Source organism: Stegostoma tigrinum, chromosome 11, assembly GCF_030684315.1.
Source record: "Stegostoma tigrinum isolate sSteTig4 chromosome 11, sSteTig4.hap1, whole genome shotgun sequence".
Classification (NCBI taxonomy): Eukaryota; Metazoa; Chordata; class Chondrichthyes; order Orectolobiformes; family Stegostomatidae; genus Stegostoma; species Stegostoma tigrinum.
The window spans coordinates 61,752,995-61,779,736 of record NC_081364.1 but is presented as its reverse complement, the minus strand read 5'-3'; the positions used below and the strand labels follow the sequence as shown (position 1 = coordinate 61,779,736).

The 26,742-nt window shown below is 40.8% G+C and overlaps 1 protein-coding gene across 1 annotated transcript; it reads left to right on the top strand.

Moving 5' to 3' along the window:
• Positions 1-261: 261 nt before the first annotated feature.
• nicn1 (nicolin 1) lies at positions 262-22,250 on the top strand. Its single transcript, XM_059649496.1, has 7 exons — positions 262-412; positions 3,683-3,819; positions 9,166-9,351; positions 16,909-17,028; positions 19,788-19,850; positions 21,216-21,320; positions 21,970-22,250. The coding sequence occupies exons 2-7, from the start codon at positions 3,688-3,690 to the stop codon at positions 22,009-22,011; spliced, it is 648 nt and encodes a 215-aa protein (XP_059505479.1). The 5' UTR covers positions 262-412; positions 3,683-3,687; the 3' UTR covers positions 22,012-22,250.
• Positions 22,251-26,742: the final 4,492 nt, after the last annotated feature.

The following is a 26,742-nucleotide window of genomic DNA, read 5'->3' as shown; positions in this document are numbered from 1 at the left end:
GATTGACTTTCTTTCAGGTTTGAAATTAATCTCCCTGAAGCTGATGGCGTATTTGAAAACAGCGGTTGCTCGCCATAGCCACACCCAACCGCACCACCTTTCGCTTGTAAGCGCGGGGCTGGGCGAGCCCTCTATTTATACGCAGCACACCACGTGATCTACATCACGTGCAGCAGCGCGCCTTTTCCAACGGACCAGCCCCACGTGACCCACACCGAAAACACCTGGCGTTGACGTCACCGCGCAGGGCGGATACACACGTAACCCCGCCCCGGCAGGGACCACGTGGTTTGTAGCCATGGTCGTGCTCTGTTTCGACCTTATTTGCTTCTTTAATACAGCAATCCAGGTTCAGTTCATGTAATATTGGAAAGTAGTTGCTATATCTTATTCCGAAATTTGTAAAGTGGCGGTAAGGATATGTATTTTATTTAAAATGAAGCCCTATCATGTTCTAAATATATAATTACTGTCGGAATGAGGTGGGTTTTGGGTCCAATCAATTCAGAGCTATATTATCATTATTAGCCTGTTTTGTTCTGGGATTTTTTTAAAAATTAAGGTTTGTTACTATTATATAATTTATTACCGACAATTTCTGATGACTAGATACAAAGTGGAGATTCCTGTGCCTGATACCAGCAATGTTTGACCAAATCCTTTACGTAGTTGATATACCATATGTTTTAGTTCGTTTTCTTGCACGTACAAAGCTGGACACATTGTAAGGAAAGATGTGGAAAGGATGTGTGGTCCCTGAGCCTTCATCTCTGAAAGTCACTGTGTGGAAATGTGAATACTGGGAGTATTGGATAAGATTGGTTGCAAACTGAACTTATTCCATGCAAAAAGCTGGCAATAGGACTGGTGAATTCCAAGATAACAAAGTGTGAAGCTGGATGAACACAGCAGGCCAACCAGCATCTCAGGAGCACAAAAGCTGACGTTTCGGGCCTAGACCGGTCAGACTGGTGAATCTCTGCCAGTTTGCCAAATGGTTGTAAAGACCACTACCGTAATTGCTGATGGAAGTAGGAAGAAAAATACACAGTGCGTCTTTTCTGATGAAGGGCATACCTTCTATCTGCCTTTGTGTTTATCTGCCACAAAGTTGTTTTTAACCAACGTTAAAAGTGCCTGGAACTCTGAGGAGCCATCCTTCCAGACACCCTCTTGCTGCCAATAAACGTATCATAGGTTAAAAATAAAGCTGATGCAAGAATGTGCTATGCAATTCAGTAAGGGACATACACCTCTGTTTCACCTTTTTGTGAGAAGATTTTGAATGGGAATCTCTCCAAAGAAGGGAGAAAAATTGACTATGTAATATAAAGTATGGAATAGCGTGTTGGGAATTGACAGCAACAGTACCTGGTACACTCCAGCAATGACAAAACAATGTAAATGCAGTCATTCACCTTTCAAAGGTAACATATCAACAATCTTCCATCCCAAGGACAATCTCATAACAGGACAAGCTGCCTAAGGATTAGTCACAACCCTGTCATTTCAAATCTTTAACACGCATTTTTAGACTATTTCCATTCAAAAGCTTTGAATGTTATTTTTATAATTGTTGATGGAGCCAACTAAAGCACAAGCAGAAACGTTATGACAATGTGAGATGTTAAACACTTTAGACCATTCCTACCGAACTGTTGTACGAAGGAGCATGATTACTTTGAACACTAAAGTTCATTTCCTCCTCTAATCCCAATCCCAACAATATAAAGCGATGTCCCTCCATTTTGTTTTGTTTCAGCAAATAACGTACATTTTAAATGCATGATACAAGTTATTCAAGTGATAGAATGTTAGAGGTGCAAGCCTTACGTCGTGAATGGTGTTTATAAACCAGATTGTACTGTGGTGCAATCATTCTTCAGACAAGGCATCACAGCTCTGCGTAATATTTTCTGCTATTACGGCCCACAGAAAAGATGATGCCTGTATCGTAATTCCCCTCGACATCTCCTGATTTCCCTTTTCCTTTGTGCCTGCTACTCTTGTCCAAAGATCTGAGTAAAGTGCACAAGGGTCAAGCAAATCATGGAGTGACCTAAAGATAGGAAGGGTCTGAAGAAGAGTCTCGGCCTGAAATGTCCCTGCTCTTCTGATGCTGCTTGGCCTGCTGTGTTCATCCAGCTCCACACCTTGTTATCACAGAAAGGAAATATTTCTGTTTAAATAGAGGAACAGAAAATGCTGGAAATACTTCCGTGGAATTCTTTTTGTCAAGCAAGAAATGGAGTTAAATGTTTCAGTTTGATGATTTTTCATTGTAAGTGGGAAAATTGGAAAAGTGATAGGTTTTAAGCAGGTAAGGGTGGGAAATATAACAAAAACAATGGTTTATTATGGAAGACCTAACACCAACCTGCTCCTTACTTTAAAACCATTACATTTCTGCTTTATCATATTTCTGATGTAGGGTCATTACATTAGTTCTGTTTCTGTTTCCATGAATTCTGCTAGTTATTCTGATTATGCAACACCTGCCCACATACCACCTCCCCACCTCCATCCAGCCCGAAACTGCCCTTCCAAGTGAGTCAGGGCTTCACTTGCGTCTCCTCCAACGTGGTCTATTGCATTCAGTGCTCCTGATGTGGTCTTTTCTACATTGGTGAGACTGGATGACTGTTTTGCCGAGCATTTCCGTCTTGCCCGTAACGGCCAAACTAACTTCGTGGTCACCGCCCATTTCAGCTCCCCATCCCACTCACCCTCCAACATGTCCATCCTCTGCCTCCTCCAGTGTCACAGCACCTTCTGCCTGGGGACCTTCAGGCCAGCGGACTCAATACTCAGTTCTCCAGTTTCAAATAACCTTGTCATCCATTTCCTCCTACCTCCTCTGTTCCATTCCACCTTCTGATCCTCCCAGTCACCAACCAATTCATCCCACCCATTGACCAACTAGGTTGTACCTATTACCAGTGTCCATCTATCACCACCATTCCACCTCCACCCCTTCCCCGCACTTTATCTGCAGCTCCACCTACCCCGACATCCAGTCCTGAAGAAGGGTATTATCTGAAACGTTGACTGCTCCTTACCTCCAGATACTGCAGGGCCTGCTGTGTTCTACTGGCCTCCTGTTTGTCTACTTTGGATTCTACAATGTTTTTGTTTCTAATGTATATAAAACATAATATTCCAATATTATATAATATAATATTCCGAGTTGGGCAGCATGGTGGCTCAGTGGTTAGCACTGCAGCCTCACAGCACCAGGGACCTGGGTTCGATTCCCACCTCAGGGCAACTGTGTGTGGAGTTTACACATTCTCTCCATGTCTGCGTGGGTTTCCTCCGGGTGCTCCAGTTTCCTCCCACAGTCCAAAGATGTGCAGGCTAGGTGGATCAGCCATGCTAAATTGCCCGTAGTGTTCAGGGGTGTGTGGGTTAAAGGGGGATGGGCCTGGGTGGGACGCTTCAAGGGGCGGTGTGGACTTGTTGGGCCGAAGGGCCTGTTTCCACACTGTAGAGAATCTAATCTAATCTAATATTGAATAATCTTTCATAAAAGACTAGAGGCTTCAAGTTCTAATTATGAGTTTGTTCTAATTCAAGTAATTTGAAATCATTAGACGCTATCCAATTGTAATGTCAATCTTCCATTATTTCACAAATCTCATTTGGCTTCATCTAACACCATTCTCCTGTTTTATGCACGCAGCTAAAATGGCAGATGAAAGTATAGCATGTATAATCAAAAGCCCAATTGCACTACAGACTGGCGATGTGAGAACAGACTTGGCAAAACCTGGAGTGTATGTAATTGAGGTGACTTTTCCGAGGGAAAGAATCATAAATGTACGTGAGTCTTTTACTTTTCAAACAATTATTACTGGACAAAATGGAAATATTACTACATATTAATGTGTACAAGCAACATACTGCATTGAATGTCCGATTTCAGGTTGTGACAGTTAAGCAGATATCTAGATAAACTAAAGAAATAGCACATGCTTGGGAGGAAGTAAGCTTTAGAGTATTTTGAAAGACAGACTGAATAGTTTAGAGAGGAAATTTGACAACAGCTTTTGGGCAAAAATATGGACAATGCATGAAAGGCCAGATGCAAAGAATTCAGAAATGTGAAGGGGCAGGAAGGTTTGGAGGAAGTGGGAAAAGATTGATTATTTGTGTAAATTTGAGGCAAAAAATATTCAATGTTTTTTCTCCAGCATGGCCGCTTGGTGTACATTAGCCTGCAGAAACATTACAAAATGAGTATAGAATGACACAGGTTCACAAGCACAGAAACAGGGCATTTCACACAAGTCCATGCTGTGTTTATATTCTAATTAGGCACCCTTCAGTCTTTCCTTGCTTAAGCCTATTGTTGTAACCTAATTTTTCATTCTTCCTCATATGCATATCCAGCTTTCCCCAAAATGGAAGTACACTGTGTATCACATTGTTGCCAATGGGTGAAGCCATTTTTTCTGGGAAGATGTTCTCCCTTGTGGGAGGGGCTTCATCTAGGGGATACAGTTTAAAAATAAGAGGTCACCCATTTAGGATGGACATAAAGAGAATTTTGTTCAGGATCATGAATCTGTGGAACTCTTCTCCAGAGCAAGTTGAAGGCAGTGACGTTGGATGTTTTTAAAACAGGTGAACAGATCCTTAACTGAAAATTAAATAAAGTCACCACAGCCCCAGAAGCTGTTCTCTTGTTAGAGAGAGAAAATTGGTGGTGAGTTTAACCTGACGGTCAGCACATCTCAGGCATAGTTGAGGAAGTAGGGCCTTCATGGTAACTTCAGCCAGTATTGAAACCATGCTACTGGCATCATTCTGCGTTGCAAACCAGCCGCCAGCCAACTGAACTGCTCTGTCATTAGAGAATGATGAGAGCTTTAAATTAAGGTTTACCAAGCCTCAGGCAAAGGGAGTTTGAGAAGGAGAGACCTTATGGCAACCTCGGTTAGTGCAGCAATTTAATGCACGCCATTGGTTCATCTTCCATCACAAAGCAGCCATCCAGACAACTGAGCAGTTTGTAATCTGGTTGAATTGTATAATGTAAGTCTCAGTTTACAGTGCAGATCATTTGCTAAGACTATAGAGGCTGCAGCAACATACCTTGAATAATGTGCTGTGTGCATGGTCAGGAGTTCCAATACACCAACTACACGAGAATTTTCCAGCAAGTTTAAACTTCTGATAGGCAATTAACATCCATCTGGAAGCCTCCAATAAATTCTCTAATTTGGAGTTAAGGTGGAGACTTCTACTTACCTGGATCATTACCAAGGAAATGTTGGAGGGATTAAAATCTGCTGTAACTTCTGGGTAACTATAAAATTGACAACCACTTGACTCACTCTTGACCGCTGTTCCCCACCATCAGATTTCTGAATACCCCATTTCCAACTCTTTGCCCATTTACCTAACACCCACCCAACACGTTTATTTTGTACACTTACCATCTCCCTGTAACTCTTCAGTAAGATTTTGAGACCGTTTACATTTGTTTACTTAGTGAAATGCTGTAGTTAATGTTATTAAAACGATGGCTTGGCTTCCCCCAATGATCCCCACATTACAATAATTCAACTGGACTGAATCTTCACTGCAGATTTCATAAGCCTCTAGCATTAGAACTTGGACACAGAAATGCAGACCATAAATTCAAGGGGAAAAGCTAGATGAGAATACAGCAATGCAACATTGATTGCTGGTCTGAAGAGATTCTGCTAACGTGTTGCTGCGGGTGGAGTAAATCCATTGTTTACCAAATTAATTTTGTTATGCCCTTTTTACTTGTGAAAATTAAAGAATCTTAAACCGTTCCAGATTTGGAAATCTGATGTAGGAGGTCGGACATCAGATTTCTAGGACGTTGAGCCAGTTTGGAAAAGGTGGGATCTGTACAAGCCAAACAAGAAACATGGGAATCTGGGGGCAAATGCTGAGCAGGGAATCCAGAGGTAGAAAATTAGTGAGTGACACAGAAAGACAGAGGAAGCAGACATTATAAAATATACAGCACAGGAATTTGTCAGTATGAATATGTATATCTGAAAAGCAAAGAGTAAAGCGAATAAATCCGAGGAGATGGGGATGCAGAGAGACATGCAGTAGCATATCATTGCTATAATGGAAATTTGGTTTAGAGACACGAGGCTGGTAGCTCAGCATGCCTGGATATTTTAAGATAGGATACTGGAGGGGATTTTTTTTTAGAAAAGTATAGCAGATATTTTCAAGATAACCTGTTCAGAGGTATTATTACACACCTCTGGAGCAGGTGGGTCTCCTGGCTTTGAGATAGGGATATTATCACTGCACCACAAAAGCCCTAAGTGGGGCTTAGCATTATTGACTGAAGATTTCGTTACAGCTGTGAGGACAAATGTAATGTAAAATTAAGCATCAATTGAGACAGTATGGGTTGATCTGTGAAACAAGAAGGGACAGACACACTGTTGAGCATGTACTTTTGACTCCCAAGTATTGCCAGGGAGTTAGAGAAGCAAACATGTAGGAAAATTTGACTGCAGAAATAATAGAATGACTTCAACTATCTAAATATCAACTGGGATACAAATTGTGTGAGTGGCACAAAGGAAGCACAACTTTTGATAAAAACCAAAAGAGCTGCAGATGCTGTAAATCAAGAATAAAAACAAAGTTGCTGGAAAAACTCAGCAGGTCTAGAAGCATCTGTGACGGAGAAAACACAGTTAATGTTTTGGGTCCGACGACCCTTCCATAGAATAGGAAGAATTCCTCAGAACACAACTCTTGAACTGCATCAAGAACTCTTTCAGCCAGCACATGAGCCCAATGAAAGAGAGAGAGCAATTCTAGATCTAGTTTTAGAAAATGAAACTAATTAGATGGATGTATTTGCAGTGGATCACTATTTTTGGAGATAGCGAACATAATACAGCAAACTTTGTTTAACTGGCACCTTATGAACTCACATTAACACCCGTGGGCTATCCGGCACTTTCAATAAATTAGCAAAAAAATTATATTTCTGAAATGCCAGAAGCTTATTGTATAATCGCAATCTCCCCAATGTCCCCAAGTAGTCAGTTGAGGGTGCAAGTGAGAAGGCTCTCTGCTGATAAGTATTATTTAATACAAAGTTATTTATGCTGTGAATAAAGTATAACTGTGATGAATATACCCACTGCATTACATTTCTATGACTTACTGTTGCATTCTTATCTTGATATGTGGACCTTTTGATCAACCAGCACACTCCTGATCCAATAGGTGCCAATTAATAAAATGTCTGCTGTACAGTTAGAATTGGCATTATTGTAGAAATAGGCAAAGTTTAGAATAAGTTCAAAGTTTGAGAAAGGCAAATCTTTCAAAATTGAGAAATAATATGACCCAAGGTGGACTTGAAGGCTACTTGAAAGCCAGTGACAATTCAGTGGAGGCATTCAAAAGCCAAGATTCTGGGGTACATTGAAGACTTGTCCATACGAAGAAAATAGGTAGTATTGCCAAATCTAGAGTCCCCTGGTCATCGAGAGGAGTTGATGGCCTAGTGGTATTATCACAAGACTGTTAATCCAGAGATTCAGGTAATTTTCTGGGGGCCTGGGTTTGAATCCCACCATGGCAGATGGTGGAATTTGAGTTCAATAAAAATCTGGAATTAAGAGTCTAATGAGGATCATGATCCTATTGTCGGTTGTCAGAAAAACCCATCCGTTTCACTAATGTCCTTTGGAGACTGAAACTGCCATCTTTACCCAGGCCCAGCCTACATGTGACTCTAGACCCACAGCAATGTTGTTGACTCTTAACTGCCCTGTGGGCAATAAGCGCTGGCCTAGCCAGTGACACCCGTATCTCAAGAACGAATAAAAAAAAATGCATGCAACGTAAGATAAATCAGAATAATAGAGTTTATGACAATCTCAGTAAGTAATACTTCAGGAGATGTAGAGAAGCATAGAAAGTACAGAGGTAAAATGAAAAGGAAATTAGGAAAATAAAGAACATGAAAAAAGAATTGGCTGGAAAGATCTGCACATATTGTACCATTATTCGAAAAGGTTATGAGGGATGGGCCAAATAATTATAGGCCAGTCAGTTTGACTTTGATGGTGGGCACATTACTAGAATCAACACAAGAAATAGGATTAACTGTTACCTGGAAAGCCGTGGATTAGTCAGGGATAGTCAGCATGGTTTTATGAAGAAAAATTTGTGTCTTATAAGCTAACTTGAATCTTTTTAGGAAGTAATAAGGAGGATTGACGAGGGTAGTGCACTGGGTGTTCCCTACATAGATGACTTGTAAGGCGTTTGACCATGTCCCAAAAAATTAAAAGTCCACTGTTACAGGGGAATATGGGAATTAAGAGGGATAGAAGAAGTGAGAGACCTTGGATGCATGACCTCAGATCCCTGAAGGTGGAAGGACAGGTAGATAATTTGGTTAAGAAGGCATATGGGATGCTTTTATTCATTATCCGTGGTATTGGATGTAATGCTGGAACTATAGAAGACACTGAATAGGCCAAAGCTAGAATTTTCTGTATGGTTTTTGGCGACCACATTACAGGAAGGACATAATTGTTTCATAGTCAGTACAGAGGAGATTTACAAGAATGTAACCAAGGCTCAAAAATTGCAAGTAAGATTGGAAAGGCTGGGGTTATTTTCCTTAGAATAGAAGTGGATGAGGGAGTGTTTTAATTGACGTGTATATAATAATAAGGGGTTTGGGTGGAGTGGACAGAGGAGACCAGCTTGCCTTACTAGAGAGGTCAGTTTACCAGGGGACACAGATTTAAAGTGTTGGGAGAAGGATTAGAGGGGACTTGAAAAACCTTTTCACTCAGGGTTGTGCGTATCTGGCATTTGCTGCCAAGATTGGTGGTTGGGCAGGAAACCCATGAGTCATTTAAAGGTACCTGGACCAACACCAGGAGTACTGTAACCTCCGAGGCAACAGACCAATTGCTGAAAAATAAGATTAGTCTGGGCAGCTAGTTTATTCAGCCGGAGCAGAAACAATGGGCTGATTGGCCTTTTTCTGTGTGTGAGTTTTCTATGATTATATTTTTCATTTATTGAGTTGTTTTTATTAACTTTTTCCTGTATGTTTATCTCCTTTATTGGAAGAACTTGTCATTCAGCTGACTCGACACTAATATATTGCTCTTCATTAACCAGCTTCAGTCAATTACATTTAAGAATTATTACACTGCATTCTTAACTGTACGCCTTCAAAGACGACTGAACTCAGAGTCTGACCGAAAGCAGTTGAAATGGAAGACTTGCATCCGGAACATGTGCTTGATGCCTAATCCCCACACTGAGAATGGATCACAGGATTACTTCTCCATCTACAGAGATCAGGTTGGGTTCCAGTGTAAATATGTTTGGTTTAACAAACTGAATATTCTCATTGTTTAGCTTTTTGGCACTTAAACTACTGCACATCAAAAGGCACATAAATGCAAAATCAGTTGTTGGTGCAGATTAGTCTATTATTAGTTTATTATTTGCTATTCCACAGGCTAGGCCCATATCCTCCGGAGTTTAGAACAGTCAGATACAGCTGAATTGAAACATACAAGATCCTGAAGGGAGTTGACAGGGTGGATGTCAAATGGATGTTTACTTTTGTAGGAGAATCTATACTTAAGGGTCACAGTTTAAAAATAAGAGTGCCAATTTAAAACAGGTAAAGAAACATTTTTGTTTATTGAGGAATTTGGAATTCCCTTCTTCAAATGGGAATGATGCAGATTCTTTAAATATTTTTAAGGCACAGGCTGATGGATTTTTGATTACCACAGAGGATGAAGGATTAGCGGGAATGTAGAGTTGAGGTTAAAATCAAATCAGCCACGGTCTCATTTAACAGTGATGCAGGCTCAAAGGGCCACACAGCCTACTCTCGATCCTTGTTTGTATGTTCAATGTGATAGTTTTCAATTTCCCAAAGACACCTGTTCTGCAGAATCTTTGAATGATCCTGCCATTTTTGTATTAGAATATGAGCACTGATTGCACATCCATTTGGCATCAGAATAAGATTACTTCAGTGTGTCTCACCTAAGGCTCTTATAATTGGATGGTGAAGTAGATTTTAGGGCCAGATCCTAAAGGTGGATATAATGAATAAGAAGTTAACACCAAGATTGTTTCCTTTCTTTTTTGTTAATGCTTTTGGATAGGTTTACAAGCTGGTTTGTCAGACAGATGTGTTACGTTCATATTTACCAACTATCTTTATTTGGATTGGACAGCTTCTCTTTTGATCCCAGCCTGTTCCATTTATGCAAAAACATGAAATGGTCATCAAAAGGAACCTCTAAAGTGAAAGAACTGATATAATTTTAACAGAACCAGATCACTTATGCTGTTGGGTGCTTAGTCTGTACTGGCAAGTGACCAGAGCAACGTGATTAGTTCATTTTATGTCCTGTCCTGTCTACTCAGAGGACAGAATTTCTCAAATTCTCGAGGAAGATATTTGATACCATGGCTGGTGATTAAACATTGCAGTTAATATCTGAATAAAACTTCCTAAGACCATATTTGGACCATAATAAATGGCCTGCAAAGCAGATCCAAGAAATTAGTCAGACTCTTTCTAAAAAAAACCTACAAAGACTAGTTTTTCAAGTTTAGAAGAAGCAATAAGTCAACTTGTTTTTGTTAGCAAATATTGTGCAGAGAATTTCATCAAACAGTTAATGGTTGAAATACCTTGCAAAGTGAGGGGAAAACTGAATCGAGACGTAGTTTGAGATAAAGCTTTGAATTTTGATTTTAATTTCGGGAAGTTTCAACACATCAAGGTGTAGGATGGAACATCTGATACATCCTGAGAAAGTCATAAATTAGGACAGATGCAAACTCTAGCTCCTTTCTAGTAATTTTACGAAATGTATTAACTTCAATTTCAGAGCACCATTATAAAATTTATTTGCACTCCACCAGCCATTCTTGTGGTCTCAGAGTGAGATTATCAGTTAAATAGCAAACTTGCAAAGATTACTTTTTCTTTCTCTGCTATCAGTTCTGGGTGTGTTGCAGTAACTGCAGATAGAATTGATGACTTAAATAACTGGATATTTACTTTGGATTTGTACTTTAATCTGGTTCAGTTTAGAGCGCTGTGCTGTATTGATAAATCTAGTACCAGAATGAGTTGTACAATGTGCGCAGTGCAGAAGAAGGCCTGTCATTTCTGTGCAGGCTGTCTAATTGTAACTCACTTGGTTCCACTGCTCTGCCTTTTCCCTGTAACCCTGTGCTCTTTCTTCTGATAATTATCCAGTTCTCTTTTGAAAACCACAATTGAATCTGCTTCTATCGCCCTGTCCTAATCACCTGCCTAACTAAGTTTTACCTCGTGGTTTTTGCTAATCATCTCGAATTGGTGTTCACTGCATCAGCCTACGTATCTGCTCTGTCTACTACGCTCATAATTTTGAACACCTGTATCAAATCTCTTCTCAGCCTTCTTTAAGGAGAACAGTCCCAGCTTCATCAATCAATCCTGACCGACTTGTAGTCTTGAACTTGTCCTTCTACCTTCTATTGAAGGAGCGTGTCATATTTTATCTCAAGAGGGTTGGAATATAAAAGCAGCGATGTGCTTCTGAGGCTTTATGAAGCTCTAGTTAGGCCCCATTTAGAATACTGTGTCCAACTTTGGGCTCCACACCTCAGGAAGGACATACTGGCCCTGGAGCGTGTCCAGCGGAGATTCACACAGATGATCCCTGGAATGGTAGGTTTAATGTATGATGAACAACTGAGGATCCTGGGATTGTATTCATTAGAGTTTAGAAGGTTGAGGGGAGATCTAATAGAAACTTACAAGATAATGTATGGCCTAGAAAGGGTGGACGCTGGTAAGTTGTTTCCGTTAGGCGGGGAGACTAGGACCTGTGGGCACAGCCTTAGAATTAGAGGGAGTAAATTTAAAACTGAAATGAGGAGACATTTCTTCAGCCAAAGAGTGGTGGGCTCGTGGAATTCATTGCCACGGAGAGCAGTGGAGGCTGGGACGTTAGATACCTTCAAGGCAGAGATCGACAAATTCTTGATCTCACAAGGAATCAAGGGCTACGGGGAGAGTGCAGGGAAGTGGAGTTGAAGTGGCCATTAGCCATGATTAAATGGCGGAGTGGACTCGATGGGCCGAATGGCCTTACTTCCACTCCTATGTCTTATGGTCTTATTTGCAATTCTCCAGTCTTACATCCAATCTATCTTATATCCAAGGAGAAGAGGAAGATTTATGGCTAGAGATTCATTAAATTTCCATCAAGGCAGCAGGTGGAATTTAAATTTGGTAAGTAAAATCTAGCCAGTGCCAGTTCTCATAATAAAACAAAAATTCCATAGACCACACCCACCAGTGATTGGGAAATAGAGGTGAGGAAGTAGACCTGTGAGTCCTCGATATTGACTTGAACACCATGTCTTCTCAAAATATCAAGTCAAAAAGGGCTGATATCACTCCCTGCTCCAATCCCTGACTAATGAATCCGTTCTTCTCCATATTAAGCAGATTTTGGAGGAAACACTGAAGGTGGCAAGGGCACAGAATGTATCTTGGGTGGGAAAACTTCATTGCCGAGCACTGAGAGTGGCTCAGTAACACTGTGAGTGACAAACTGGCCAAGTCTTAACAGACAGCTGCCGGTTTGGGTTTGCAGCAGATGATGTGGAAATCAACGAGACAGAAAATCGTACCTGGTCTCATCCCAAACTATCTATCACAGATGCCTCTGTTCATGACAGCAATTATACCTGTCATAATCCTTTTGGAGGCCAAGTCTTGTGTTCACATTAAGGATATATATTTGTGCCACTGCCACCATGCTGAATTGGAAAAACTTCAAACAGATATAGCAACGTTAACTAAGCATCCAAGAGGCACTGTGGGCCATTGGTTGCAGTAGAATTGTACTCCAACGGAATCTGAAACCCCTTGGCTTAGCATATCTCCCGCTCTACCTTCACCAAAAAGTCAACAGACCACGCTTAGTTCATTAAAGAGTATAGGATGGCGTGCCAAGAGCAGTATCAGGCATACCTAAAAAGAGGTTTTAATTGTGTGAAACAACAGGGGAAGATTCTGCAAATATCCTCCTCATCAACGAGCATGGCACATCAGTGCAAAAGACTAGGCTAAAGCATTTGCAACCATCATCAGATAGAGGTGTCAAGCGATGATCCATCTCAGCCTCCTTTGGAAGTTCCCAGCATCACAGATGACAGTCTCTAGTCAATTTAATTCAGTCTACCTGAAATCAAAAACAAGTGACAACACTCGACATTGCAAAGACTGTGGACTTTGACAACATTCCCATAATAAGACTTGCACTCCAGAATTAATTAAGCTGTTCTAGTTTAGTTACAACAATGACAACATTGGCATCTATCCTGCAATCTGGCATGTTGTCAAGCTATATCCTGACCAAAAAAAGCAGGACAAATTCCACCCAACCAATTACTATTCCATCAGTTTACTCTTGACAATTGGTAAAGTTTTTTGGAGGTTGTCACAGTGGTACCATTAAGTGGCACTTCCTTGGCAATTACCTGCTCATTGGCCTTCAGTTTGGGTACAACCAGAGCCATTTACCTCATAATCTAAGTACAACCTTGGTCCAAATGTGGGCAATAGGACTGAACTCCAGATGGTTAAGCAGGAAGACTACTATCGACATCAAGGCAGCATTTGATTGAGTATGGTATCAGAAGCTCTGACAAAACTAGACTCACTGGGATTCATAAAAATCTGTCTGGTTGGAATCATACCTAGCACAAAGTAAGGTGGTTATCTTTTGTTTGAGACCAACATTTCTACCCCAGGACATCACTGCAGAATACCGTCTCAAGCCCAACCACCTCTAACTGCTTCATCAACGACCTTGCTGCCAGCATAAGGTCAGAAGTCAGGTTTTGTGAAGGGAAGGTCGTGCCTCACAAACCTTATTGAGTTCTTTGAGAAGGTGACCAAACAGGTAGATGAGAATAAACTGGCTGATGTGGTGTATATGGATTTCAGCAAGGTGTTCAATAAGGTTCCCCACAATAGGCTATTGTACAAAATGCGGAGGAATGGAATTGTGGGAGATATAGCAGTTTGGATCGGAAATTGGCTTGCTGAAAGAAGACAGAGGGTGGTAGTTGATGGGAAATGTTCATCCTGGAGACCAGTTACTAGTGGTGTACCGCAAGGGTTGGTGTTGGGTCCACTGCTGTTTGTCATTTTTATAAATGACCTGGATGAGGGCGTAGAAGGATGGGTTAGTAAATTTGCAGATGACACGAAGGTGGGTGGAGTTGTGGATAGTGACGAAGGATGCTATAGGTTGCAGAGAGACATAGATAAGCTGCAGAGCTGGGCTGAGAGGTGGCAAATGGAGTTTAATGCAGACAAGTGTGAGGTGATGCACTTTGGTAGGAGTAACCGGAAGGCAAAGTACAGGGCTAATGGTAAGATTCTTGGTAGTGTAGATGAGCAGAGAGATCTCGGTGTCCATGTACACAGATCCTTGAAAGTTGCCACCCAGGTTGACAGGGCTGTTAAGAAGGCGTACAGTGTTTTAGCTTTTATTAACAGAGGGATCGGGTTCCGGAACCAAGAGGTTATGGTGAAGCTGTACAAAACTCTGGTGCGGCAGCACTTGGAGTATTGTGTACAGTTCTGGTCACCGCATTATAAGAAGGATGTGGAAGCTTTGGAAAGGGTGCAGAGGAGATTTACTAGGATGTTGCCTGGTATGGAGGGAAGGTCTTACGAGGAAAGGCTGAGGGACTTGAGGCTGTTTTCATTAGAGAGAAGAAGGTTGAGAGGTGACTTAATTGAAACATATAAAATAATCAGAGGGTTAGATAGGTTGGATAGGGAGAGCCTTTTTCCTAGGATGGTGATGGCGAGAACGAGGGGGCATAGCTTTAAATTGAGGGGTGAAAGATATAGGACAGATGTCAGAGGTAGTTTCTTTACTCAGAGTAGTAAGGCAATGGAACGCTTTACCTGCAACGGTAGTAGATTCGCCAACTTTAGGTACATTTAAGTCGTCATTGGATAAGCATATGGACGTACATGGAATAGTGTAGGTTAGATGGGCTTGAAATCGGTATGACAGGTCGGCACAACATCAAGGGCCGAAGGGCCTGTACTGTACTGTAATGTTCTATGTTCGCTGATGTACCATGTCAGCACCATTCACAACTCCTCAGATACTGAAGCTACCCATGTTCAAATGCAGAAGACCTGAACAATATCAGGCAGAGGGTGACATGTGGCAAGTTACATTCATGCCACACGTATGCTAACCAGTGACCCTTTCCAACAGAAGAGGATTTAACCACCTAACCCTAACATTCAGTAGCATTACCTTCTCTGAATCCTGCACTATTAACATCCTTGGTGTTACTATTGACCAGAAACTGAACTGGACCAGTCATATAAATATTGTAGTTCAAGGGCAGGTCAGAGGCTGGAAATTCTGTGGTGAATAACTTGCCTCCTGACTCCTCAAAGCCAGTTCTGAGGAAGGGTCACCAGACTTGAAACGTTAACTCTGATTTTTTTTCTTCACAGATGCTGCCAGACCTGCTGAGCTTTTCCAGCAACTTCTGTTTTTGTACAGATTAGGAGTGTGATAGAATATTCATTCTTTGCTTGGATGAGTGCAGTTCCAACAGCTCAAGAAGCTCAACATCACTTGGGACAAAGCAACCCACTTAATTGACACCCTTTCCACAACCTTCAAAATACAGTCCCTACAACAGAAATGTAGTGACAGCAGTTTGAATCATCTACATGGTATGGCTTCTCTACTGATGGGCTGCCCGGTGTTTTGGTTGTGTTCAGAGGTGTAATCTCAAAATGCCTCTTGCTTCCAGCTCTTGAAAGTTGCTGTTAACTTGGAACTGCTATTAGCAACAATGGACAAAGCAATATATCACTGATATTTCCCTTATGTTACTATGATCCTAACTGATGTTATTACTGAGTATTTCAGATCCCAGACTCCAACTGGATTGTTGTTTTATTTTAGCAAGGTGGTCTTTCACTGAAACACACACATGCAAGTTTAGTAATGTGTTAAGTTTTGCAAAATAAGTGAAGATAAAATAGAAGAAACCAAACCGCACAAAATTTTAAGGATTTCAAAATACACAAAGTACAATTCCAATAATCCCGACATCATTTCTTTCCAGCACGCACAACAGAGAGGTTGGCCTTCTCTTTCCCACCAGATTGCTTGATTTAGCTATTGCTTCAGAGTCCCAACCTGGAGAATCTGATAGCCTCTTCCTGAATCCTTCATACAACTTGGCTTAGACTTTCTCAGTTTTAAATAACTCCTTTGGGATTTTAACCAAATACTTCTTGTATGAAACTTCTAAACTAAACTCATTACCCAGAGGTAACCTCTTTTTAAACAGTCTCAAACCTAACTCACTTTCTCATGAGCAGCTGTTTTACATATCCAGCAACAGCAAAGATGTCTTTAAACTTTCCTGAAGTGAAACTAAAAAGCTTTTTTTTTCCCCAAGCAATGGGTGTTTTCAAAATGCCTCAAAATTTCACAATCTTCTATCTTAAAGTCTAATGCATTATACTATTTGTTTTGTTTGAATGTAATGATCTAGGAAGTTTCTCTCTAATAGTGTTTTTTTTAAATACGACATGACTACAGAAATTCTTTCAAATTAGTCATTAAACTCCTTCAGATACACAGAAAATCCATATGCCACTTGTTCAAAGTTCAAAAGTCCAAAAATAGATGGTATTCAGATATTTAAAACCACACAGTTTGGATCACAATGTTACTGGAATTACTGTGCATAAAACAATGGGATTTTATCAGGTGCTGGCAAGCATTTAAAATGACTGACACTTTCTGTATTGGGCTTTAACCGTAGATGCTGTTTGAGCCTGATGGTGTAGTGACAGTGCGTCTGATCCTGCGGCAGCCATCTCCGGTTTGGCTGAACTTTACAATAGAGGACATCAAAGTGTACGAATGTGACCACGATAAGGATGTAAGTAGCAGTACTAAGCATCACTCTCAAGTCGGGCATGTGGAAATATTTAAAACCTTCGGGACAACTCATAACATGGAGCATGTTAATGTGGAAATTGTAACCGTTCTAATGTTCAGGCTGCACTTAATTAGATTAGATTAGATTCCCTACAGTGTGGAAACAGGCCCTTTGGCCCAACAAGTCCACACTGCCCTTTGGAGCATCCCATCCAAACCCACCCCCTATAACCCCCACACCACTGAACACTATGGGCAATTCAGCATGGCCAATCCACCGAGCCTGCAAATCTTTGGGCTGTGGGAGGAAACTGGAGCACCTGGAGGAAACCCACGCAGACACGGGGAGAATGTGCAAACTCTGCACAGACAGTTGCCCAAGGCTGGAATTGAACCTGGGTCCCTGGTGCTGTGAGAATGCAGTGCTAACCACTGAGCCACCGTGCCGTCCCCAAATGATTGAAAGATTCTGGATGTGAGTTTGCTCGCTGAGCTGGAAGGTTACTTTTCAGACGTTTCATCACCATTCTAGGTAACATCATCAGTGAGCCTCTGGTGAAGCGCTGGTGTTATGTCCTGCTTTCCATTGAAATGTTTAGGTTTCCTTGGGTTGGTGATGTCATTTCCTGCGTTGGCGATGTCATTTCCTGTTCTTTTTCTCAGAGGATGGTAGATGGGCTCCAAATCAATGTGTTTGTTGATGGAGTTCCGGTTGGAATGCCATGCTTCTAAGAATTCTCGTGCGTGTCTCTGTTTGGCTCTTCTCAGCAGCATTAGAAACAACACTGAAAGACAACGAACTCACAGAAGAAACCCAGCAAACCACCAGACAAACAGTCGCACCAACATTAAGCAGGAAAAAGGAAGGAAACACACTCAATACACAAGAAAGGAAAGCACTAAAAGGACTCAAAAAAGATAAAAACATCGTACAGACAAAGTACGCTTGAGTCATTTTAAACCAAACAGACTACATTGAGAAAGCGAACCCACTACTTGCAGATACCGACACTTACCGACAGGTGGCGATAGACCCAACCCCACAACCAGAGAACCAAATCACAGCCTTACTCAAAAAACTCCAAAAGTCTGGAGAATTAAACAAGAGAGACTTCCAAAAAATGAAACCAGATGGATCCAACGCACCACGCTTCTACGGACTACCAAAATTCACAAACCAGGAGCCCCCCTCAGACCCATAGTGTCGCTACCTGGAACACCAACCTACAGATTAGCCAAGGAACTACACCAAAGACTAAAACACCTAGTAGAAGACTCACGCCACTCCATTCACTCCACCCAAAAATTCCTGAACACCAAGGACACCAAGATAGAAGAGGATGAAATAATGGTCTCCTTTGACGTAACAGCCCTGTTCACATCCATGAACATCAACCTGGCCAAAGAAACACTGCCTACACTATGAGAAGAACCGAAGACACATACACCAGACACCACCAACCTCATCAGCATGGACATCATCATCAAGCTAATGGACCTATGCCTCACCACCCACTTCCCTTTCAATAACAAAACCTACAGACAAACCAACGGAACACCCATGGGATCTCCGATATCAGGGTTCTTAGCAGAGGCAGTAATGCAGAGACTCGAACAAACAGCTCTGCCAACCATCCAACCCAAACTTTGGGTCCGCTACGTGGATGACACCTTTGTCATCACTAAACAAAACAAATTAGAGGAAACCTTCAAGACCATCAATAATACCCTTACTGGCATAACATTCACAAAAGAGGAGGAAAACAACAACAAACTGCCATTCCTAGATGTCACAGTAGAGCGAACAGCCAATGGGGAACTTCAAACCAGCATCTACAGGAAAACAACACATACGGACCAAATACCGAACTACAGGAGCAACCATCCCAACACCCACAAACGGAGCTGCATTAGAACATTATTTCAACGAGCCACCACACACTGCAGCACAGAGGAACTATGAAGAGCAGAAGAAAATCACCTATACAGCGTATTTAAAAAGAATGGGTACCCTATGAACACAGTCCGCCGATTTCTCAGCAACAAACCCAAACAAACAGACCAAACGGGCCCAGAAACCATAAACACTCTCCCCTACATCGAAGACATCTCAGAAATGACTGCCAGACTACTCGGACCACTTGGCATCAGGGTAGCCCACAAACCCACCAACACACTAAAACAGCAGCTAATGAACTTAAAAGACCCTATACAGACAACAAGCAAAACAAACATCATTTACAAAATATCTTGCAAGAACTGTGACAAACACTACATTGGACAAACTGGCAGAAAGCTAGCCACCAGGATACATGAACATCAACTAGCCACAAAACGACATGACCCACTATCACTCGTATCCTTACACACAGATGAGGAAGGACACCACTTTGATTGGGACAACACATCCATCCTCGGACAAGCCAAACAGAGACACGCATGAGAATTCCTAGAAGCATGGCATTCCAACCGGAACTCCATCAACAAACACATTTATTTGGAGCCAATCTACCATCCCCTGAGAAAAAGCACAGGAAATGACATCACCAACCCAAGGAAACCTAAACAGATAAATAGAAAGCGGGACATAACACCAGCGCTTCGTCGGAGGCTCACTGATCATGTTACCTAGAATGGTGACGCAACGTCTGAAAACTAACCTTCCAGCTCAGCGAGCAAACTCATATCCAGAACCTCAACCTGAGCTACAAATCTTCTCAAAACTCGCTAGATTAAAAGATTAATTATTTCTCTTTGCAGAAAGTACAGGGACCGTGGCTTTCTCAACTCACTCCTCAAGACCGACCTTTGAACTTAAGTGAGGTGAGTATGATGCAGACTTTTACAGCTTGAGATACAACACATCCATGTAGCATTGGAAATTGAAAAGTCTCTGCTTCTAAATGCTGACCTGTTTCTCCTCTATTCAAATATCCTTGAATCCCTGCTGTTTATTTCTTTCACTTGTGTTTTTTTTAATGTACTCCTAGGGTTTAGCAATATATTTCTCCTGTTTTTCTGTTATCTGAATCTGCAGTGATTCTTATGATAGGACAAATGGCCTCTTGCAGCATAATTACTCAGTTTCTTTTAGGGTGTAGGACTCATTTTCAGATGGATTAATATTCAGAAACTGACATCTAACTTGCATAGTACTCAATATGTCTGCACGGACTATTTGAGTACTGTGTACAGTTTTGGTCAAATTATTAAAGGAAGGATGTAACTGCATTGGAGGCATTGCAGAAAAGTTTTACAGATTAATACGTAGAATTGCGGGTGTGTCTTGAGGAAAGGTTGCACGGGGTATGCTTGTATCTACCAGAATTTAGAATAGAGAGAGATGACTTGATTAAAATGTATAAAATCGTGAAGGGTCTTGACAGGGAAGATGCAGAGAGGATGTTTCTTATGGGAACATCTAGAATTGGGTCACTGTTTTAAAAATCAGGGGTGGCGCATTTAAAACTGAGATTTGGTGATTTTGCTTCACTTTAAGGGTCATGCAGAACACTATCGACATCAAGCTAGATTTGCAAATATCTCTGGAGCACTGCTTTATTCTTCCACTAACTGAGACATGAGAAAGAGAGATGGTCTTCGATTTTTGTGCAATCTTTATTTTAGACACTTCTATGGCAGCACGAAGGATTGTTTCTAGCAATCCAAAGTCAGTTGTTAAGGATGCTGTCAGAATCTCTTCCGGGACCTTCTTTTTTCCATTTTAATTGTTTCATAGGATGTGTATGTGTCACTGCAAGGCCAGCATTTGTTGCCCATCCCTGATCGCCTTTAAATGAGGGAAAATAAAAGTCGACCACTTTGCTAAGGGTCTGTAGTCACATGTCAGCCCTAGATAAAGGACATTAGTGAACCAGTTGTTGTCACAACCCCATTAATAAAATAAGATTTATATTCCAAATATGAATTCTATCAGCTGCCGTGGTACATGAGGTAAGGCAGTTCAGTGTAACTTGTGGGAATGAGGGCATCGTAGCAGGAAAATGAGTGTTAGTGGCAACACTTGAGGTCAGAAGAGTCCATTTTAAACTGGAGAACTGTGATAAAGAACCTTGTCAGCATCAAATGGTGTGAGAGGTATTACTAGAAAAGATTATGTATGTGGAGGATAAGGTACAGTTATTGCATGCTGTTCACTCTATTTCAACAATAAATATCCTTTCACAGGGGTTACCAGATCCTGAGGTTGTAGCTTCCAGTGTTCAGCAGATGTGGGTTTTGACTGAAATGGTCAGGAACAATCCAGCAAGTACACGGGTTGGGCGGTTTGATGTAAGTACTGTTATCACCATCTCAATGTATGTTTACAACAGGTAAACGGAAAGTGAACAATGGAAATGAAAGTTTATAATGCAAATGAATTCACATTTGCTTTGTCTAAATATGCAGCCTCACATTTCTACACTTTTTTTAAGAAGTAAACCCTAGCTCAGAGGGAAGTGTGATGATCTGATGTGACACTGATCTGTGAACCTCATTCTGTGCTGGGCTAACTAATCTCTGCTGCCATGTTGCTTTAGGACAGTTACAAGTTATCTCAATGTTTCTGGACAATGAAGGAAGAAAATCAGATGTTCTCACTCCCGATCAGCACACCTAATTCGTCTTGTGGTGTTTGACAGAATCACTTAAGTGCGCAGTCCCTAATAAATATCGCTCCTAATCACTATCCAGTAAGGCCTGCTGATAGTCCTTTCGTGTCGATGTTGAATTGGGGATATGCTCTGATAGCCTCTGCAGTTCTCCTTCAATGGAGTTTGGACCCTTACAAGAAGTAGGGCCTCAGGGAAAGTACTGCAACGGGATTAACATGTAGTTCGGTAAATAAGGAGAGATTATTGAATTTTTATGCTTAGAAAGGCAAGGAATTAAGACACCAACAGAACAGTCTCACTGTATTTTATGTACCTTCTATCCCCAGGTGGATGGTTCCTACGATGTCAACCTGCTATCCTATACCTGAGTGGCTGATCTTACATTACTGTTCCTGCTGAGAGGACCAGAGGATACAAAACTCCTTGTTTGTGACTGCATGCAAGTCTACATAAAATGCACTTGATGCCCTGACAGAAAACTGTGGTAAAGCCAGAGTTACAGCACCTGCAGTTCTTTCAGTTTTTATTTAGTTTTCTGCTATTTGTCTGAGTGGGACCAGACTTAGTTCAAACTGTTCAGTATAAACACCACTAATGTTTTATATGTACAAAGTTAATAAATGTAATATATTGTTATTGTAAAAACATTATTATGCTTCTCAAGTTTTTCAGATTAGCTGCATCTAATAGCTGGCATCAGACTTTGTTTTGCATAATGTCAGCACTCAGTAACTGTTACTTTTTACCTGCCTTCAAAAAAATGAAAGCTAAAATAACCAAAACAACAGAAAGGCTGAAGAGAAATGACTGAAGAACTAAAATGAAAATGCTCACTCAATATTGCATCAAATATTTGATTGTGACTTTGAAGGACTGCAGAGATTAGCCAAAAATCCACATTTACACTCGTGTAAAGGTTGCAACTCTTTGCCATAACCGGGCCAAAGTTGTTTGCACCATCTGGGCAATGTCCAAATCTGGCTAGCAGATTCCTTGCACATTTCTTGAGGTTTACTGTAGTGGAGATGGTGGGCTAGGTTTATTTTAATGGTGCAAGACTTCATGATAAGTCTGTGATCAAACACTATTGTAGCTAATAATGAAAAATTAAACAGAACAGACAGGGGAACTAAGCATGTGAGAACATGTAAGTAACAGTGATCTTCAAAATAGGCTTGTAAACAAAGATTTTAAAAGGATATAGGTAAAATAAAGACCAAAGTAATAAAAACAGAAAATGAAAAAAGACTTAATATTTCAGGTTAATAAAATAAAACTGCAGATGCTGGAGATATGAAACAACAAACTGAGTGCTAGAGAAACACAGGTCTGGCAGCATCTGTGGAAAGAAAAACAGAGTTAATGTTTCCCATCCTGCGACAAAAGATCATAGGCCTCATTTCTGCCATCTTGGTGAGATTTCACCCAGACATTTCTTCCCCCTCCCCTCCTATGTCAGCATGCCACGGGCCATTCCTTCTGGGACATGCTGGTCCACGCCTCCCCCATTCTCAAGGCACCTTGCCATGCAATTGCAGGAGATGCAACACTTGCCTATTTATCTCCTCCCTACAACATCCCAGACACACTTTCCAGGTGGTTTGTTGATGTCCACCCAAATATTAGATATCCCAAACAAAGTAACAGCCTCACTGATAAATGTTCTGATGGTGATGGCATTTCTTCAAGTATAATCAATAGAGAATAAAGTCTACACAGAATCTCTGAGTACCTCCTCTAGGGAACACCATTTAAAGACCTATTTATGACAGAGATGAGAATTGATTTCTGAGGATCGTTAGTCTGCGGAACTTATCTTCCCAAATGCAGTGGGGTCAGGGTCATTAAACTTATTCCATCCTCATTTTGATGTTTGATCCACAAAAGAATCAAGGGTTTTGGGGCAGAACTCAGGTAAGTAGGATTGAATCCACAGTCAGATAAACCATAAATGACAGAGTAGGCTTGAGGACCAAATGGCCTGTTCCCTATGCTTGTGGGCCAAATCCATGTTCAAAGCCCCCATTTTCTCCCAAGGTATATACAGCTGTTACACCACATGCCCTAGTCATAGCAAATTCCTTGCCAAGGGTAGATCTGATATATCCTTGGATATTCATAATGCACTCATCAACTGTAACTTCCTCAACAAACAAATGTTGAAGAACCCTGAGTACTGCCCCACAAAATGCCCTGGAATTTCCACCAAACTAATGTCATATACCAAAAATTATCGGATAGATTAAACCCCACAGTCTACACTGCCTCATAGTATCAAATATACTTTTTGCAGTCCAAAATATTTCATTGACTGTAAACTGCACTGTATAAACACAAGTTATATGTGTTTGCAGAGTTAGAGACAAAAAAGAACTGCAGATGCCAGAATCCAAGGTAGACAAACAGGAGGCTGGAAGAACACAGCAAGCCAGGCCGCATCTGGAGGAAAGGGGTAATCAGTGTTTCAGGTATTACCCTTACATTGACTGCACCTTTCATCCAGATGCTGCTTGGTTTGCTGTGTTCTTCCAGCCTCCTGTTTGTCTACCTTAAATTAAGTTTGCCAATGCCTTCTATCTGAGCTGTTATTTGAGGCTATCTTAAACCAAATACTTTTGCACTAATGGCCACCATATCTACCATGCTTATCATTACAGAAAATTTGTATTTAAACAGTAGCTTTCCTGATATGTTCTGACAAGGGCAGGCCAGTGAGAGTAGTGTGTGGAAGCAGGGTTAGAACTTGTAGAACTTCCTATTTGTCTAATCTAAAGCAAAGTATTTCAATTGGGGTAAGTAGAACATTTCTGGTAATAGTAAGAATATAAGGCCAAACAAGCCCATGGGGTTTAATACAAATTGAAGAACTCAATTTGTAAATTAAAACACTGAAGATGGCAGGGCAGGTGATATGTTGCAACTACAAAATGTAGGTGTTCATGTATACCAGTGTGATTTCAGGCAAGCACAGTACATTTCCGCCACTTGAGGACCTTCAGTTCAGAATCATTGAGGTGAAGCTGAAAACTCTGTATATCATAGGAGGCCAGGGAAGAAGGGTGAAGCTACCTAACACTTTGTTCCAAAAAGGCATAAAGTCTTAAAGCTGAATGTCCATGGCCTTTGTAACAAACAGGTAAATTGTCGGCTCCAATGGAAATAAATTTGCGTGTCTTGTTAGCCATTACATAACAATGCTCAGACCTGAACATTTCAGAGTACTTGCAGTTTTGGATGGCCAGGCAACTCGGAAAGAATGGTGCAGTTGCCCTTTTAATCAAGAATAACATCAGTACAACAATGAGAGGTAATCTAAGTTCTAAGGATGAAGATATAGAATCAGTTTGGGTAGAGATGATTTTAATAAAAATACAAAGGTGAGAGGTAAATCTTGCTGTGGGACAGAGTAAAGTGGAAGAAATTAATAGTGTGTCTAAGAAAGAGATAGCAAGATCTCGTGAGATGTTATTTTGTGTGTAAGTTGTATTTATCAGATTGGCAAAGGTAAACTACTAGATCTGTTCCGTGTTTTTATGACAGTTTCATAGAACAGTATGTTGTAAAGCCTACCAGAGAACAGGATATTCTAGACCTAGAAATGTACAATGACAGTGTACAATAATTAATGAGACCACAGTTAAGGTGCCTTTAGGTCACAGCAATCATGACATGATTGAATTTTGCATTTGAATTGGAGAGAAGAATGTGCTGAAAAACAGTGCCCTAAACTTAAAGGGAAATATAAAGATATAAAGACTGAAATGGCTAAAATGAAGTAGGAGAGTAGGTCAGTTAAGAAACAGTGAGTGACAAACACTTGAAGTTGAAATTTCATAATACTCAGTGAAGATGCATTTCAATAAGGAAGAAAGGTTTCAGGAGAAGGATGCATCTTACATAGCTAATTAATAAAATTAAAAATAGTATCAAACTGAAAGAAGGAACAGTACAATTCTTCAAAGATTAGCAGTACCTTGGAACTTTGGACAGAATTTAGAAGGCAACAAACTATTTCCCATTATTTATTCTCCAGTATCACTTGCCTAAGAATCCATGTTCGCTTTTCCTTGTTAAATATGTGTGAAAACTTGTATCATCATTTTGTATTTTAAGCAAACGTCCCCTCATTCTCTTAATTCTCCCTTTTTACTTTTTAGCAAAGTAAAGTGGCCATAGTCCTACCTGACCATAGGCCTGCTTTTTCAGAGAGAGAGAGAGAGAGAGACATGATTGGTGGTTTAACCTGAGGGTCACCATGCATCAAGTAAGGGGAGAAGTTGAGAAGGAGAACTCTTCGTAGTAACCTCAACAAGTGCAGGAATTGAACCCTTGCTGTTGGCATTACTCTGCATCACTTCTCCCCTTGCCTGAGGTATGGTGACACTCAGGTTAAACCACCACCACACGTGTCTCTCTAATAGGAGAGAAAACCTATGGTCTGGTAAGACTAGGGCTACTTTACCTTCACTAGAAAGTAAAGAGGAGGGAGAAATAAGAGCATGAGAGAAAGCTGTCTTAAAATATAAAACAATAGTGCAAGTTTCTACAAATATTTAAAAAGAAGGCGAGTAAAGCGAACAGGGATCTTTTGGTGAGTGAGTCTGGGGAGTTGATAATGGGAAAGAAACAAATGGCGGAAGTGTTTAACAGATATTTTGTATCATCTTCACTATAGAACATAGAAATAACATCCTAGAAAACTCTAAAACTCAAGGAGAAAGAGAGGAGGAATGTAAAACAATGACAATCATCAGAGGTAGGTTAGAAAATGACTATGGAAATAGTAGATGCACTGTTGTAACTTCCAAAATTCTCTGTTTTCTGGAATGTTGTCATCAAATCGGCAAGTAGCAAATATAACTCTTCTAGAAAAGAGAGAGAGAAAAGCAGAAAACTGTGCTAGTTTACCTAACCTCAGCCACAGACTAAATTTTAGAAACTGTTGTTAAGGAGCCCATAGCAAGATACTTCAAGATGACGACAGAGAAGGTGCTTTAGCTGGTGCTCATCCACTCCATCTGTTTCTTTCTCTTTGTTCCTCTTTTTTGTTTGTTTTTCTGTCTTGGCATCTCTTTCCAGCCTCAGCATGAAACCAGCGA